The sequence below is a fragment of the Lampetra planeri genome, unplaced genomic scaffold (assembly GCF_965212315.1).
Source record: "Lampetra planeri unplaced genomic scaffold, kcLamPlan1.2.h2 scaffold_1902, whole genome shotgun sequence".
Classification (NCBI taxonomy): Eukaryota; Metazoa; Chordata; class Hyperoartia; order Petromyzontiformes; family Petromyzontidae; genus Lampetra; species Lampetra planeri.
The window spans coordinates 669-14,331 of record NW_027614651.1 but is presented as its reverse complement, the minus strand read 5'-3'; the positions used below and the strand labels follow the sequence as shown (position 1 = coordinate 14,331).

General features: G+C 57.6%; 1 protein-coding gene across 1 annotated transcript; it reads left to right on the top strand.

Annotated features, from left to right (window-relative positions):
- Window positions 1-1,222: 1,222 nt before the first annotated feature.
- On the top strand, window positions 1,223-13,458 carry LOC144740099 (hydroxymethylglutaryl-CoA synthase, cytoplasmic-like). The gene is given in 10 exon segments (XM_078622980.1): window positions 1,223-1,533; window positions 4,243-4,369; window positions 4,371-4,523; window positions 5,777-5,951; window positions 7,102-7,227; window positions 8,067-8,231; window positions 8,824-8,992; window positions 10,020-10,190; window positions 12,073-12,179; window positions 13,201-13,458. Coding segments are annotated over 9 exon segments (1,428 nt in total). The 5' UTR covers window positions 1,223-1,533; window position 4,243; the 3' UTR covers window positions 13,437-13,458.
- The last annotated feature ends 205 nt before the right edge of the window (window positions 13,459-13,663 follow it).

Genomic DNA, 13,663 nt, shown 5'->3' with positions numbered 1-13,663 from the left:
CTTCTACGTGACTTTACCGAAAGAACAAAGCATATATCTACATATGCTGCATGCCCATAACCGCGTTTACCCTTTCAGGTCGATAGGTGGCACCCTGTCATTGCATATGTTATAAAGGGCACTAAATACAAAAAAAACACGGAAATATTAAAACACATAAACTCTTAACTTGCACAGTAAAGTAATTGTATTTTTTAAATTTGCTATACAGCCAGATAATACGAAAAATCGCTAACCTTGAACACCCAGTTGTTCATAAAAGTTGAAGGCGGTATAGTACTATGGTAATACAGCAAGTGCAGAATCACTGAAACGGAATTGATAGCTTGAAAGTGTGGGGCCCGTAGCTGCATATGTAGCAGCTACTTTTGCAATGCGGATAATCTGACACGGGATACAACGCTTGATGGAGAATAACTATTTTCTATTGAACTATTTTTTATTTTACCAGGTAAGGCGCGCTGAGCTATACAGTAGCTTTTCTTTCAGAAGCGACCTTGCTATCACAAACAATAGCTCAACGAAGTGGGCGGGCTTACCGTGTGGACGTGTCTGGTAGTAGTCAAAATACTTTGAAACGCACTTTGATTCTAAAATCGTGGAGGCGGAAAAATATTCCATCGCGAGCAATTGGAATAAATTAACAAACAACACAAAACTCAACACATTCGTCAATATCAACACTATTCTGTGTGTGTGCGCTGGCGTGGCCTTAAAATGTAAAAAAAAAATACAGGCGACGTTTCGGACCAACGGCCTTCTTCACAGGAGATATATTTAAGTCTATTTAACGTGGGCCTCTTTAGCTCGGTCGCTTGCCCCTGATTCTGTTTGCTTTTTTTTTCCTGCTTTTCAAGCATTGCGCATTGGGAAACCCTCGGATGGAATGCCGCATTAGACATCTCAATGATGAATTATCATCATCATCATAGGGGGCTGGGTGGATGCCACCGTTTTGCAGTCTATGCACGAATCTCAATGCGTCTCGTCGGCCCCAACCCTCCAACCCCCCCTCCCAAGCCCCGCCCCTCACGTGAGGTGGGGGGGGAGTGTGGGGGGCGTGGCAGCAGCGCGCGGCGGTGTCTCCTGACGCGCGCCCATTGGCCGCCTCCGCCTCGCGCCATCGCACGGTGCCGTGGCGAGCCCCGCCGCAATTGGCTAAGCGCGCGTGACGTCACGGGATATCCCCTCCCCCCCCTCACACGTGTGAGCGCGCGGGAGAAACCACGTGGTGGTGGTAGGGGAAGTTGGGGGTGGTGGTCACCTCACCGTCAGTCTCCCTCAGCCACTCCGCCCTCACGCCTCACGGCGCTGGGCCCAGTCCCCCCCGCGCTCTTAGTGAAGTCGCCGGTCCAGTGCAGTGACAAGAGAGACGCGGGTTGGTTGCGGCGGTGGTGGTGGAAGTTACAAGAAGCCCAAAGGCAGTCGACTGGGTATCCCTCAGTGTGAAGACGAAGAGGCTGTTGGCTCATCATCATCATCCTCCTCATCATCCTCCTCATCCTCCCTCAAGCCGCCTCGCCGCCCTAGCAGGTAAACACAAATCTCCGAGCGCGGTCGTCTCCCTCTGTCTGTGCGGCGGTCCGCGTTCGCAGGCCCTGTGAAGGGATTTACACAGGCGGCAATTATTTCTGAGGTGATTTTAAAAAAAAAATTGGTTTACATTTATAAGGCGTCCCTTATAAGAATCATGGAGGCTGGGGGGTGGGTTTTCAAACCTTTTGGGGGATTTTGCCCAAGGGTCTTTTGGGGGTCGCAGTCCCGTTAGATGCGCGTGGGGGTTAAGGGCTTCAATGGGGGTGTGTGGGGGAGAGAGAGGTCGTAACTTGGGCGGGGGTCGTTGAGAGGACCTGGGATCTGGGGGTCGTTGAGGGGACCTGGGGATCATTGAGGGGATCTGGGGGTCGTTGAGAGGACCTGGGGGTCGTTGAGGGGACCTGGGGATCATTGAGGGGATCTGGGGATCATTGAGGGGATCTGGGACCTGGGGGTCGTTGAGGGGACCTGGGGATCATTGAGGGGACCTGGGAATCATTGAGGGGACCTGGGGATCATTGAGGGGACCTGGGGATCATTGAGGGGACCTGGGAACTGGGGGCCGTTGAGGGGACCTGGATCTGGGGGTCGTTGAGGGGACCTGGGGGTCGTTGAGGGGACCTGGGACGTGGGGGTCGTTGAGGGGACCTGGGAACTGGGGGTCGTTGAGGGGACCTGGGAACTGGGGGTCGTTGAGGGGACCTGGGAACTGGGGGTCGTTGAGGGGACCTGGGACGTGGGGGTCGTTGAGGGGACCTGGGAACTGGGGGTCGTTGAGGGGACCTGGGAACTGGGGGTCGTTGAGGGGACCTGGGACGTGGGGGTCGTTGAGGGGACCTGGGAACTGGGGTCGTTGAGGGGACCTGGGAACTGGGGGTCGTTGAGGGGACCTGGGAACTGGGGATCGTTGAGGGGACCTGGGAACTGGGGTTCATTGAGGGGACCTGGGAACTGGAAGTCGTTGAGGGGACCTGGGGGTCGTTGAGGGGACCTGGGACCTAGGGGTCGTTGAGGGGACCTGGGGGTCGTTGAGGGGACCTGGGATCTGGGGGGGGGGGGGGGTCCCGTGACCTGTGTCAGGGATTGGGGTGTCGCTGGGGAGTTGGCGGTTATGACTGGGATCACCTCGGGTGCCTGTGGTCAGGCATTGCGGGTCTGAGCTCATTGCTGGCGTTATTATTGGAGGTATTCGATGAGCAATAAAGCTATTTTTTATTCACAGATGTGCTGCCGTGGATGATGCTGATAGCATGCGGGGAAACCTTCATCCGGGAGTGGATAGACCGTGGGTGCATTGTTTAGAGTGACTTGCGCTCCGCAAACGAATGTCAAATTTGAAACCCTCACCGAGTCTCAAGTCTCCTTGCGCACGAGGGCCCTGCCACTTTGGGATGTTTGGGCCAGAATCCCGTGAATAATGCGACGAGTCGTTTGGCTTCGTGTGGGAGGAAAACGGAGAACCTGGAGAAAACCCCGTAACGTACACACAAAACCATTGCTCAGAATCAGAATATATTTATTTTCTATTTAGCCTCGAGGAGGAATCCGATGAGTTACGAAGCTTTTTTTTTCAGAAGATGTCCAGTATGGGCGCGTCAGCGAGTCACAGCGGCGAACAATGCACAATACACAATCGCAGTGCACGGTAGGGGAAATGGCAAGTCGCTAAATAATGCACGATCCGAGCCCTCGCGTGAGTGCCTCGTCCAGTCTTGTCAGATCTCGGAAAGCTAAGCACGTTTGAGCCCGGTTAGTGACCGGATGAGTAGCTGCGGATGCTCGCCAGCTATTGGTCAGTGGTGGTGGCGGCTACTCTGCACGTGTGCTGCAGTCCAGCACCGTGGAGGCAGCTAGGTTAGGATTGGTGGATCGCAAACAGATGGCGGCACAGCAAAGATAAGGACTCCCAGATGTTTCGTCCGTATGGGTATTGAAGCAGAGGTCGGACTGCACTTGTTGTTGGTACGGCTCATCGCGTGGCTGCTGCCTTCCCCGCTCGTCTTGTGGCTCATCCCCTGAGTCGCGCGCTCTCTGTGCAGCGGCGCCGGCTGCCAGCGCGTCACGGGTTAAAATGACTGCAGGCGTTGGGCTCTTGAGGCCTGTGCGAGGTAACAGGAGATGACAGCACAGCCAATGGGTGTGGTTCACAGGTAGATTTCCACTCGCTGAATTGTACGTACGAATGTTGAGCTTCTTTCGCGCACCGCACGTAGCCAATCGGAGGGATTGAATCGCATCTATGTGGAGCTTTGAGTGTCGCTGTCGTATTACGATGTGGTGGGGATTCCTGGAAAAGCCAAAATCCCATTCGTGCCATTTGCCACACATCCAAATGTAGCAGGATCCTCTTGAGATTCCCCGGATAATTTTGGGTGACTTAGTATTTAGCTCACCGCGCTGTGAATCCAGCGTGCTCGATTCGATTCCCGCCCATGGCTAACATTGGTGGCTAAGCGATATCCGAATCGGTCTCGGGTGCACCTCCTCCTCCTCCCACTTTTTCACCGACACACGATGGCCAGCACGGTGAAGTATGGTCATATGGCCCGCACGACCCGCATGCCGTAGAAAGTCCCCTCATTCATCTATCCGCGCGGTAACGAGAAGACTAAAACGCACGTGTGACTAAATCGTCGCTCCTCCCCCACCCCTTCCCGTCTCTAATCTCCTCCATTACCGCCCGCCCGTTTGCTGTCGCCGCGTCAGCATGCCCAGCACGATGGAGACCGGAGCACAGGGAGGGGGCAGCTGGCCCCGGGACGTCGGCATCCTGGCGCTGGAGGTGTACCTGCCGGCGCAGTGCGTGGACCAGGCGGAGCTGGAGAGCTACGACGGGGGTGCCGGCCGGCAAGTACACGGTGGGCCTGGGCCAGACGCGAATGGGCTTCTGCACCGACCGCGAGGACATCAACTCGCTGTGCCTCACGGTGACGCAGCGGCTCATGGAGCGCGCGGGCCTCAGCTACGGCAGCATCGGCCGGCTCGAGGTGACGTGCGCGCACACACAATGACGTGTGTTTGTGTGCACGTACACAAGCACTTATGTACGCGTGCACAAGCATGTACACACGCCCGCGTGCACACATACACAAGCACGTACACAAGCATGTACAGAGGCATACGCACATACACACAAGCATGCGCAGATATACATACGAGCTCGCACAACCCGTAAGGCTCGCAGAAACCCACAGATGCGCATGGCGACCCGTAGACTTACAGAGACAGCCACAGACTTGCAGAGATCCACAGTCGTACAGATTCATATCGAGACCCATAGATAGAGACCCCACGGACTCGCATAGAGACGCGTGTACGCAAGAGGGGAGAGGTAGGAGGGCGGGCACGGGGAATCGGTGAGAGAAGGTGAGAGAGGTAGGTAGTGACGGGGGTGGTGGGGGCAGTGAGTGACGGGGGTGGTGGGGGCAGTGAGTGACGGGGGTGGTGGGGGCAGTGAGTGACGGGGGTGGTGGGGGCAGTGAGTGACGGGGGTGGTGGGGGCAGTGAGTGACGGGGGTGGTGGGGGCAGTGAGTGACGGGGGTGGTGGGGGCAGTGAGTGACCGGGATGGTGGGGGCAGTGAGTGACGGGGGTGGTGGGGGCAGTGAGTGACGGGGGTGGTGGGGGCAGTGAGTGACGGGGTGGTGGGGGGCAGTGAGTGACGGGGGTGGTGGAGGCAGTGAGTGACGGGGGTGGTGGGGGCAGTGAGTGACGGGGTGGTGGGGGCAGTGAGTGACGGGGGTGGTGGGGGCAGTGAGTGACGGGGGTGGTGGGGGCAGTGAGTGACGGGGGTGGTGGGGGCAGTGAGTGACGGGGGTGGTGGGGGCAGTGAGTGACGGGGGTGGTGGGGGCAGTGAGTGACGGGGGTGGTGGGGGCAGTGAGTGACGGGGGTGGTGGGGGCAGTGAGTGACGGGGGTGGTGGGGGCAGTGAGTGACGGGGGGTGGTGGGGGCAGTGAGTGACGGGGGGTGGTGGGGGCAGTGAGTGACGGGGGTGGTGGGGGCAGTGAGTGACGGGGGTGGTGGGGGCAGTGAGTGACGTCGGTGGTGGGGGCAGTGAGTGACGGGGGTGGTGGGGGCAGTGAGTGACGGGGGTGGTGGGGGCAGTGAGTGACGTCGGTGGTGGGGGCAGTGAGTGACGTCGGTGGTGGGGGCAGTGAGTGACGGGGGTGGTGGGGGCAGTGAGTGACGTCGGTGGTGGGCTGCGAGTGACGACGGCGTGCGGTCATGCCGGCGGCGCAGGTGGGCACGGAGACGCTGGTCGACAAGTCCAAGTCGGTGAAGACCGTTCTCATGCAGCTCTTCGAGGAGTCGGGCAACACCGACGTGGAGGGCATCGACACGACCAACGCTTGCTATGGCGGCACAGCCGCCCTCTTCAACGCCGCCAACTGGGTCGAATCCAGCGCCTGGGATGGTAAAGGGCGCGTACCCTCCCCCCCCCGTCCCCACATTTACCAATTGTATGCAGCCCCCCCAATCGCCACTTTAACTTCCTAAAAAAAACACACAAGTTACTGATTTCCTGCTCGAATGGAACATTGGAAGCAGAGGTCATTTACTGAGCGAGTGGAGGAAAGTCCACGTTGCTATGACGGGGGCGGGGATGACATGCGTGGGAAGTCCCACGCATGTCATCAAGTACAACCACTCGCTGTTGAATTCTCCACAAAGTGGTACTCGCTCTTCACTTTACTGACACCGGAGGGATGATGGCCCTTATCGACACCCTCACCGGGATTTTAACTTGCAACCTTCTGATTGCGAGCCACCCCCTCTACGGCTGAGGCCAAATTTCAACCTGGGAGGCTCAACTGGGACGCATGGTGAGCTTGGCATAGTCCTGCCCGTGCATCCACGAGCACCGCCCACTCGACCACTAGCACCGCCCACTCGACCACTAGCACCGCCCTCTGCTCTGCTGGCCCCGCCCACTGCTCAGGTAGCCCCGCCTACTCAGTCGCTATCTCCTCCCTCTGCCAGCAACATGGGTTCAACATGAGGCCAGAACGTTTTAAACTGGAGACAAAATCCCAATTGACAGTCAAAGTTCCCGGGGGGTTGGGGCGGGGTGACACCGGGACAGGCTTTCTGAAACTTCTGGGGACTGTCCCGGCCTCAACCCGGGACTGTTTGGCAGCCTCAACCTTGAAACCCACCGCTCACCCCCAGCCAGGGTCACTGGGGGGGGTAGGGGTGACATGGGGATATGGAGAGGAGCAGGGTCCGGGTGGGTCCGGTTGCTGTCGCGTGCGTTGCGATGTTGGTCGGGGTGATTGAAGAGGTGGTTGTGTGCGTGCCGGAAAATTATCACCGCCGGGCAGTCGTGTGTGCGGTGGTATGCGGTGTTGGGTGGTGGTGGTGCGAGACTTTGAGCGGTGGGAGCGTCGAGGTTGAGTGGTTGGTATTGAGTGGTTGGTGTTCAGTGGTGTTGAGCGGTGTGCAGTGTTGTCGAGTGATGGTGGGCACTATGCACGGATAGATGCACACCCTCGCCCAACAGATGGACCAATTGTCTTGAATCCAGATCGCGAGTCTTGCGTTGACCCGACGCCCGTGCACCGCAGGTCGCTTTGCCCTGGTGGTGGCCGGAGACATCGCGGTGTACGCGACGGGCAGCGCACGCCCCACCGGCGGCGCCGGCGCTGTCGCCATGCTGGTGGGCCCCAATGCCCCGCTGGTCATCGAGAGAGGTGAGGAGCGCCGCGCCTCCACTCACGTCGTAACGAATGTCACGGTGACCCTAACGAGCGTCACGGTCACAGCACTCGCCGCGTGACCCCAACGAGCGTCACGGTCAGCAAAAGGCCACTCTGTGAATATCGGTCTCTGTGTGAGTCTATGTGACTGTGGGTCTCTGTGAGTCTGTGTGACTATGGGTCTCTGTGCGAGTCTGTGGGTCTCTGTGTCTGGGTTTGTATTTCTAAAAATCACAACAAAGACAAAATCTTCGATGTAGCCTCAACAGACGTTTGGTGCAAGTGCTGATAGCGAGCACCAATTAAGGCCGGTACTGCACACGAGGGGGTGGGTGACCAACACCATGCCCGATCACCTTTGTCTCCCCAGTGGCAATGTTTACACGCCACACCAGATACTTATTTGAAACGGAGTTGATCTAGAGGAGGCCCAGGACCGATTCAGATAATCATCACTGCTGTTGCCGTGAGCCTGAATTCAGCTTATGCAGCACGCTCACCGCAACACTACCGCTCCCCACAAAGGCACTCAAATAGACGCTTAATTTAATTACCTCTAATCAGAATCTAAATCTCCTCCCCAGCACCCCCTGTCCACCCACCCAGTGGGACAAACGGCTCGTCATGTGTTGCGGGTGGGGTCAAGTGTGGGTAACACTGTCAGGCCTGGGCACGTCGCATGTACAGCACGCACAGCGCGCGCACGGCTCGCGACGACGCCACTTGCCGCCAACAGTGTTGTGAAGGTTCGGATGTGGAACCTTTGACCCGTGTTGTTGCGTCTCTTCACTCCCGCGTCCCCCTCTCCGTCGTCCTCGTGACGGCGCCACCAGGCCTGCGCGCGACGCACATGCAGCACGCGTACGACTTCTACAAGCCGGACATGCTGTCCGAGTACCCGGTGGTGGACGGCAAGCTGTCCATCCAGTGCTACCTCAACGCCCTAGACCGCTGCTACCACACGTACCGCCGCAAGGCGCAGGCGCAGTGGCAGAAAGGTGAGAACCCCTCCCGGCCCCCCACTCCTTGCCCTCCATGCCACCCCCTCCCCCCCCGGTTCTGGCCGCCTTCCCACACACAGAGCGAACCTGCGCACGCGACGAACGATCCCGGCAGCGATTTGAGACAAGGGCGCCACGGTGGCCGGGAGATGTTATCTCCCTGGCCGGTTATGCAGGAAGTTGCGGATTCAATCCCGACCCTGACGCCTGCTGCTGTATATTTGGAGTTTGTGTGTCTCTCTCTCATCATCATCACGGTGGCTAGGAGATGTTAACTACCTCGCCTGGTGTACAGGAGGTCGTGGGTTCGATCCCGACCCTGATGCCTGTTGCTGTATATTTGGAGTTTGTGTGTCACTCTCTCTGCCCATGGTCGCGTGGCGTTTTCTTCGGTTCCTCCGATTTTTCCCTCCACATTTAGAATCAACGTCACGCGTTTCGAGTATTTTGGCTGCTATATATTTCCACACGAAAGGCCACTTCGTTGAGCTACATAGCTCAATGGGGCCTTACGTGGTAAAATAGAAATGGTTCGTAGTTTAGTTGAAAGTTTTATCGTCATCGTTGTTTTGTCTCCGTGGGCCGCAAGACGGGGAAGAACGGCACTTCACTCTGGCCGACTTTGACCACATGGTGTTCCACTCGCCCTACTGCAAGCTCGTGCAGAAGTCGGTCGCTCGCCTCGCCCTCAACGACTTCCTGTCGGAGCCGAGCTCCGACACGGAGCAGGGCCCGTACGCCGGCCTCGACGCCTTCAGGTGGATGCCCCCACGGTAGCCGGGAGATGTTAACTACCTCGCCTGGAATGCAGGAGGTCGTGGGTTCGATCCCAACCCTGACGCCTGCTGCTGTATATTTGGAGGTTGCGTCTCTCTCTCATCATTATCACGGTAGCCGGGAAATGTTAACTACCTCACCTGGTATACAGGAGGTCGTGGGTTCGATCCCAACCCTAACGCCTGCTGTATATTTGAAGTTTACGTCTCTTTCTCTCTAATCATCATCATCATCACGGTAGCCGGGAGATGTTAACTACCTCGCCTGGTATACAGGAGGTCGTGGGTTCGATCCCGACCCTAACGCCTGCTGTATATTTGGAGTTTGCGTCTCTCTCTAATAATCATCATCACGGTAGCCGGGAGATGTTTACTACCTCGCCTGGTATACAGGAGGTCGTGGGTTCGATCCCGACCCTGACGCCTGCTGTATATTTGGAGTTTGCGTCTCTCTCTCTAATCATCATCATCACGGTAGCCGGAAATGTTAACTACCTCGCCTGGTATGCAGGAGGTCGTGGGTTCGATCCCGACCCTAACGCCTGCTGTATATTTGGAGTGTTTGCGTGTTCTCCCCGTGGTCGCGTGGATTTTTATCCTGGTCCTCCGGTTTTTCTCTCCACATTTAGAATCAACATAATGCATTTAGAACATTTGGCCGCTGAAAATTTCCACCTGATAAGCCACTTCGTTGATTATATTGTTTGTGGTCATCAGGTCGCTTATGAATAAGAAGCTAATAGCTCAGTGGACTTTACCTGGTAAAATACAAAAATAGTGAAATTATTTTTGTGATTTGCTTACCTTTTGTATACTTTGCACTCCGATTGTGTTTTTGAATTGTTTGTTATTGTTCATTTTTGACCCGCACCTACTGGACATGTGTGAAACAGAGCTTCATAGCTCACCCATGTCTCCTCACCAATGTCTCCTCGGCCTGCAATCTCACCCGTGTCTCTTTCTCACCCTCTCTTCGCTCTCCCGCGTCTCTCCACCTCCGTGCCGGCAGGACGGTGAAGCTGGAGGACACGTACTTCGACCGCGACGTTGAGAAGGCCTTCATGAAGGCCAGCTCCGAGACGTTTGTCCAGAAGACGCAGCCTTCGCTGCTTGTCTCCAACCTCAACGGGAACATGTACACGCCCTCCGTCTACGGGTGCCTGGCCTCGCTGCTAGCGCAGTACGTTCCGTGACCATCGCCGTCACCATCATCACCATTGTCATCGTCATCATTACCATCGTTACCGTCGTCATCACCATCATCATCACCATCGTCATCACCATCGTCATCACCATAGTCATCATCATAATCGTTGTCATCTTCACCACCCCCTAACACCACCTCATCCCCCGCACCCCCCAACCCAGAAATTGGTCGGGCGATCTCTTGTTGTTTAACTTCATTTGTTTTGTTTGAAGGGACAGATACGTGAAGGAGGCATCTTGTCCGCTTGTTCATTCGGTTACTTCTTCTCGTGTTTAGTTAGTTGTCCTTCCCCCGCACCTCCGATTAGCACGGGTGGCTACGTGCGGTGTGAAAGAAGTTCAAAATATATACATACATCATCATCACCATCATCAAGTAACACAGTCGTCAGCCGGGCAGTGGTGGCGCACGCACGACTGTGATCCAGGCGAGGGTTGGTGGATCACCGCGCAGGTTCTATGAAACTCCCCTCGGTGTGGGGGGACGTCAGGCAAACTGCAGGGGGGCGACACCTTGACCCGCGTCTTCACAGTCCAACGCAAATACTCGCCAACGCAAATACTCGCCAACGCAAATACTCCAGTGCAAATACTCGTCAACGAATCGACGCTTCGCGAACAATAATGCCGCCACACACGCCTTACGATTGGTTAACGCCGGATGCCGGCGGGGGTTGGCAGAGAGTGGGGTAGGTGGTGGGGGGGGGGGGCGTTGAAGGGTATTGAGCGGTGGTGCAGTGGTTGGCGCGCAACGCCACGAAACCCAAAAGTTAGATTCCCGCTCGCGGCCACCAACATCGGCGACGAATTCCTGAACCGGTCCTGGGCCTCCCCTAGGTCGACCCGGCCTTCATTGCGTACCCGGTGCAGTGTGCGTAATAGCAATGGAGAGAGACAAAGGCGGCCGGGCGTGGTGCTGGCCACCCACCCCCTCGTGTGCTGTGCCTGCCTTGTTGTTAGGTGCCACTCGCTAACAGCACTTGCCCCAACAGAGGCTACACGGGCGGGGGGGGTGGGAGGGGGACCTTTGTCTTTGTGCGACGTACGTGGCAGATATCCGATGCTGTGCCAGGAAGAATGAAAAAAAACAACAAAAAATCGCGAGCACCCTTTCACCTAATTCTCCCAGACCGCGGGCAGATTAGCGAGAAAGGAAAACGTAAACCACCGGCACCACATGCATTGCACAACTTGGGCCGCCCCCCCCCCCCATCGGCTTGTTGTTGCAGTAACCTGATGCGTGGGAGAACCTCAAAAATTGGCGGGGGGGGGGGGTAGTTGGGAGGATGCCCCCCACGCCGTCTCCAAGTGCAGCAGCTTAGGCAGGATCGCTCCGGGTCGATATTAACGAGGGGGGGCCCGCCCCCCCCCACCCCGTCCCACCGCGTGGAAACTATTTGGCGCCGCCGCGTTTGTTGCAGGAGGCTCGCGGTTCGGATCAAGGCGGGCCGCCCTGGTTATTACCGCGGCGTGTGCGCGCTTATTAGCCTTCTCTGGATGGCGTACGCGGACGATGATGAGCACGCGACGTCGCCGGATGTCCGTTCTGAAAGTGGGGAGCGGTGGCGGCTAAGTGGTCAGCGCCGCGCTTCGAATCTGACGACCCGAGTTCGCTTCCCGCTCTCGGACCAATAACAGTGTGATGGCTAATGTCTGGGCCTCCCCTAGGTCGACTCAAATCGGTGCGGTGGTGTGTAAACGTCCCCATTGGGGAGACAAAGGTGGCCGGGCGTGGTGCCAACCACGCCACTCCCTTGTGCGCCGTGCCGACTTTCATCAGTGCTGCTCGCTGACAGCACTTGTCTGAACGGTCTGTTAAAGGCTACACGGGGGATCTTTGTCTTTGGTGGCGGCAGGAACTGTGCGCAGGCGTTGGCGGGGTCTCGTGTGGGCGTCTTCTCCTACGGATCCGGCCTCGCCGCCTCCATGTACTCGCTGCGAGTATCGTCGGATGCCACGCCAGGTACCGCCAGCACCGCCACCACGACCACCGCACAACCGCTACCACCACCAAAGCACCGCCACCACTCGCGATCTTGCCACCGCAGCGATCACACAAACACTACCACCGCCGCACAACCATCGCCGCCACCACCACCAGCAAAAGTACCGCTGCCAGTCGCACAAACACCACTGTCTTAGTACCGCAACTATCACACAAACACCACCACCACCGCACAACCGCCACCACCATCACAGTCACGTTCACGTTGCCACGGGCACACAAATACCACTACGTTCACGGTCACACAACCATGACCATACAACCACACCGCCTCCCACCATCACCGAGATCACACCCCCATCACACCCCCATCACGACCGCCGTACCGCCATCACCACACGACTATGATCACACAACCAACATAACCACCACTACACAACCATACAACCACCACAGCCACCAGAACCACCCCACTCCTACCACACCACCACCACCAGGCTTGCCCACACCACCTTCACGCGACAGAGACGTTCGCAGTTCGAGCCCAGCGGCCACCCTGGTTAATAGCGCGGAGTCTGTGAGGGAGAAGGTCAGAGCCAAGCTCACAGCCAATGGGTGTGCTTGTGTACTTACTCAAACACGCACACGTATGTTGGGGCGTACTCGCTCGCTCACGCGCAACTGCGTTGGTGTGTACTCGCTCACGTGCACGTGTGTGTGTGTGTACTGTACGGGGAGCAGTAGTGTATCAGTTCCGAACCAGGCGACCCATGTTCGATACACGCTCACGGTCACCAACGCCAGAGACGATTATCTGAAACGGTCTTGGGCCTCACCGAGGCCGATTTGGCCTCAAATGAGTACCTGGTGTGGTGTGGAAACCTCGCCACTGGCCGGACGTGGTGCCGGCCACCCCAGCCCCCCTCGTGTGCCGTGCCGTGCTGGCCCTTACAGCCGCTGCTCGTTAACAGCCCTTGCTCACCAACAGTCTGTTGAAAGGCAACACGGGGGATCTGTGTGTGTGGTGGTGGTGGTGCAGGCTCGAGTCTGGAGCGCCTGCTGTGCTCCCTGTCGGACCTGCCCGCGCGCCTCTCCGCGCGCACCTGCGTGCCACCCCAGGACTTCGCTTCCGCCATGAAGCTCCGCGAGGAGACGCACCACCTGGGTAAGCGAACTCGCGCACACAAACACAAAGCTCCCCACCCCCCCTTGCCACCGGCACCGGGGCAAGTGCCGTTCACGAACACCGACGAAGGCCCAACAACACGGCACTGATGCCGGTCCGTGCAAATTTGTGAAGGTGGGGGGGGGGGTGGGGGGGGGAGGGGGGGGTGTGGGGGGAGGGGGGGGTGTGGGGGTGTGGGGGGAGGGCGAGGGGGGTGGCGGGGGGTGGAGGATAGAACTCGTTTCAATGCAGCGAGCCAACTGATGTAAGTTGCTGCGTCTGGGAAATCAACTCGGGTCACTGGGATCATAGCGCAGTGCACTAACCGCCGTGCCAG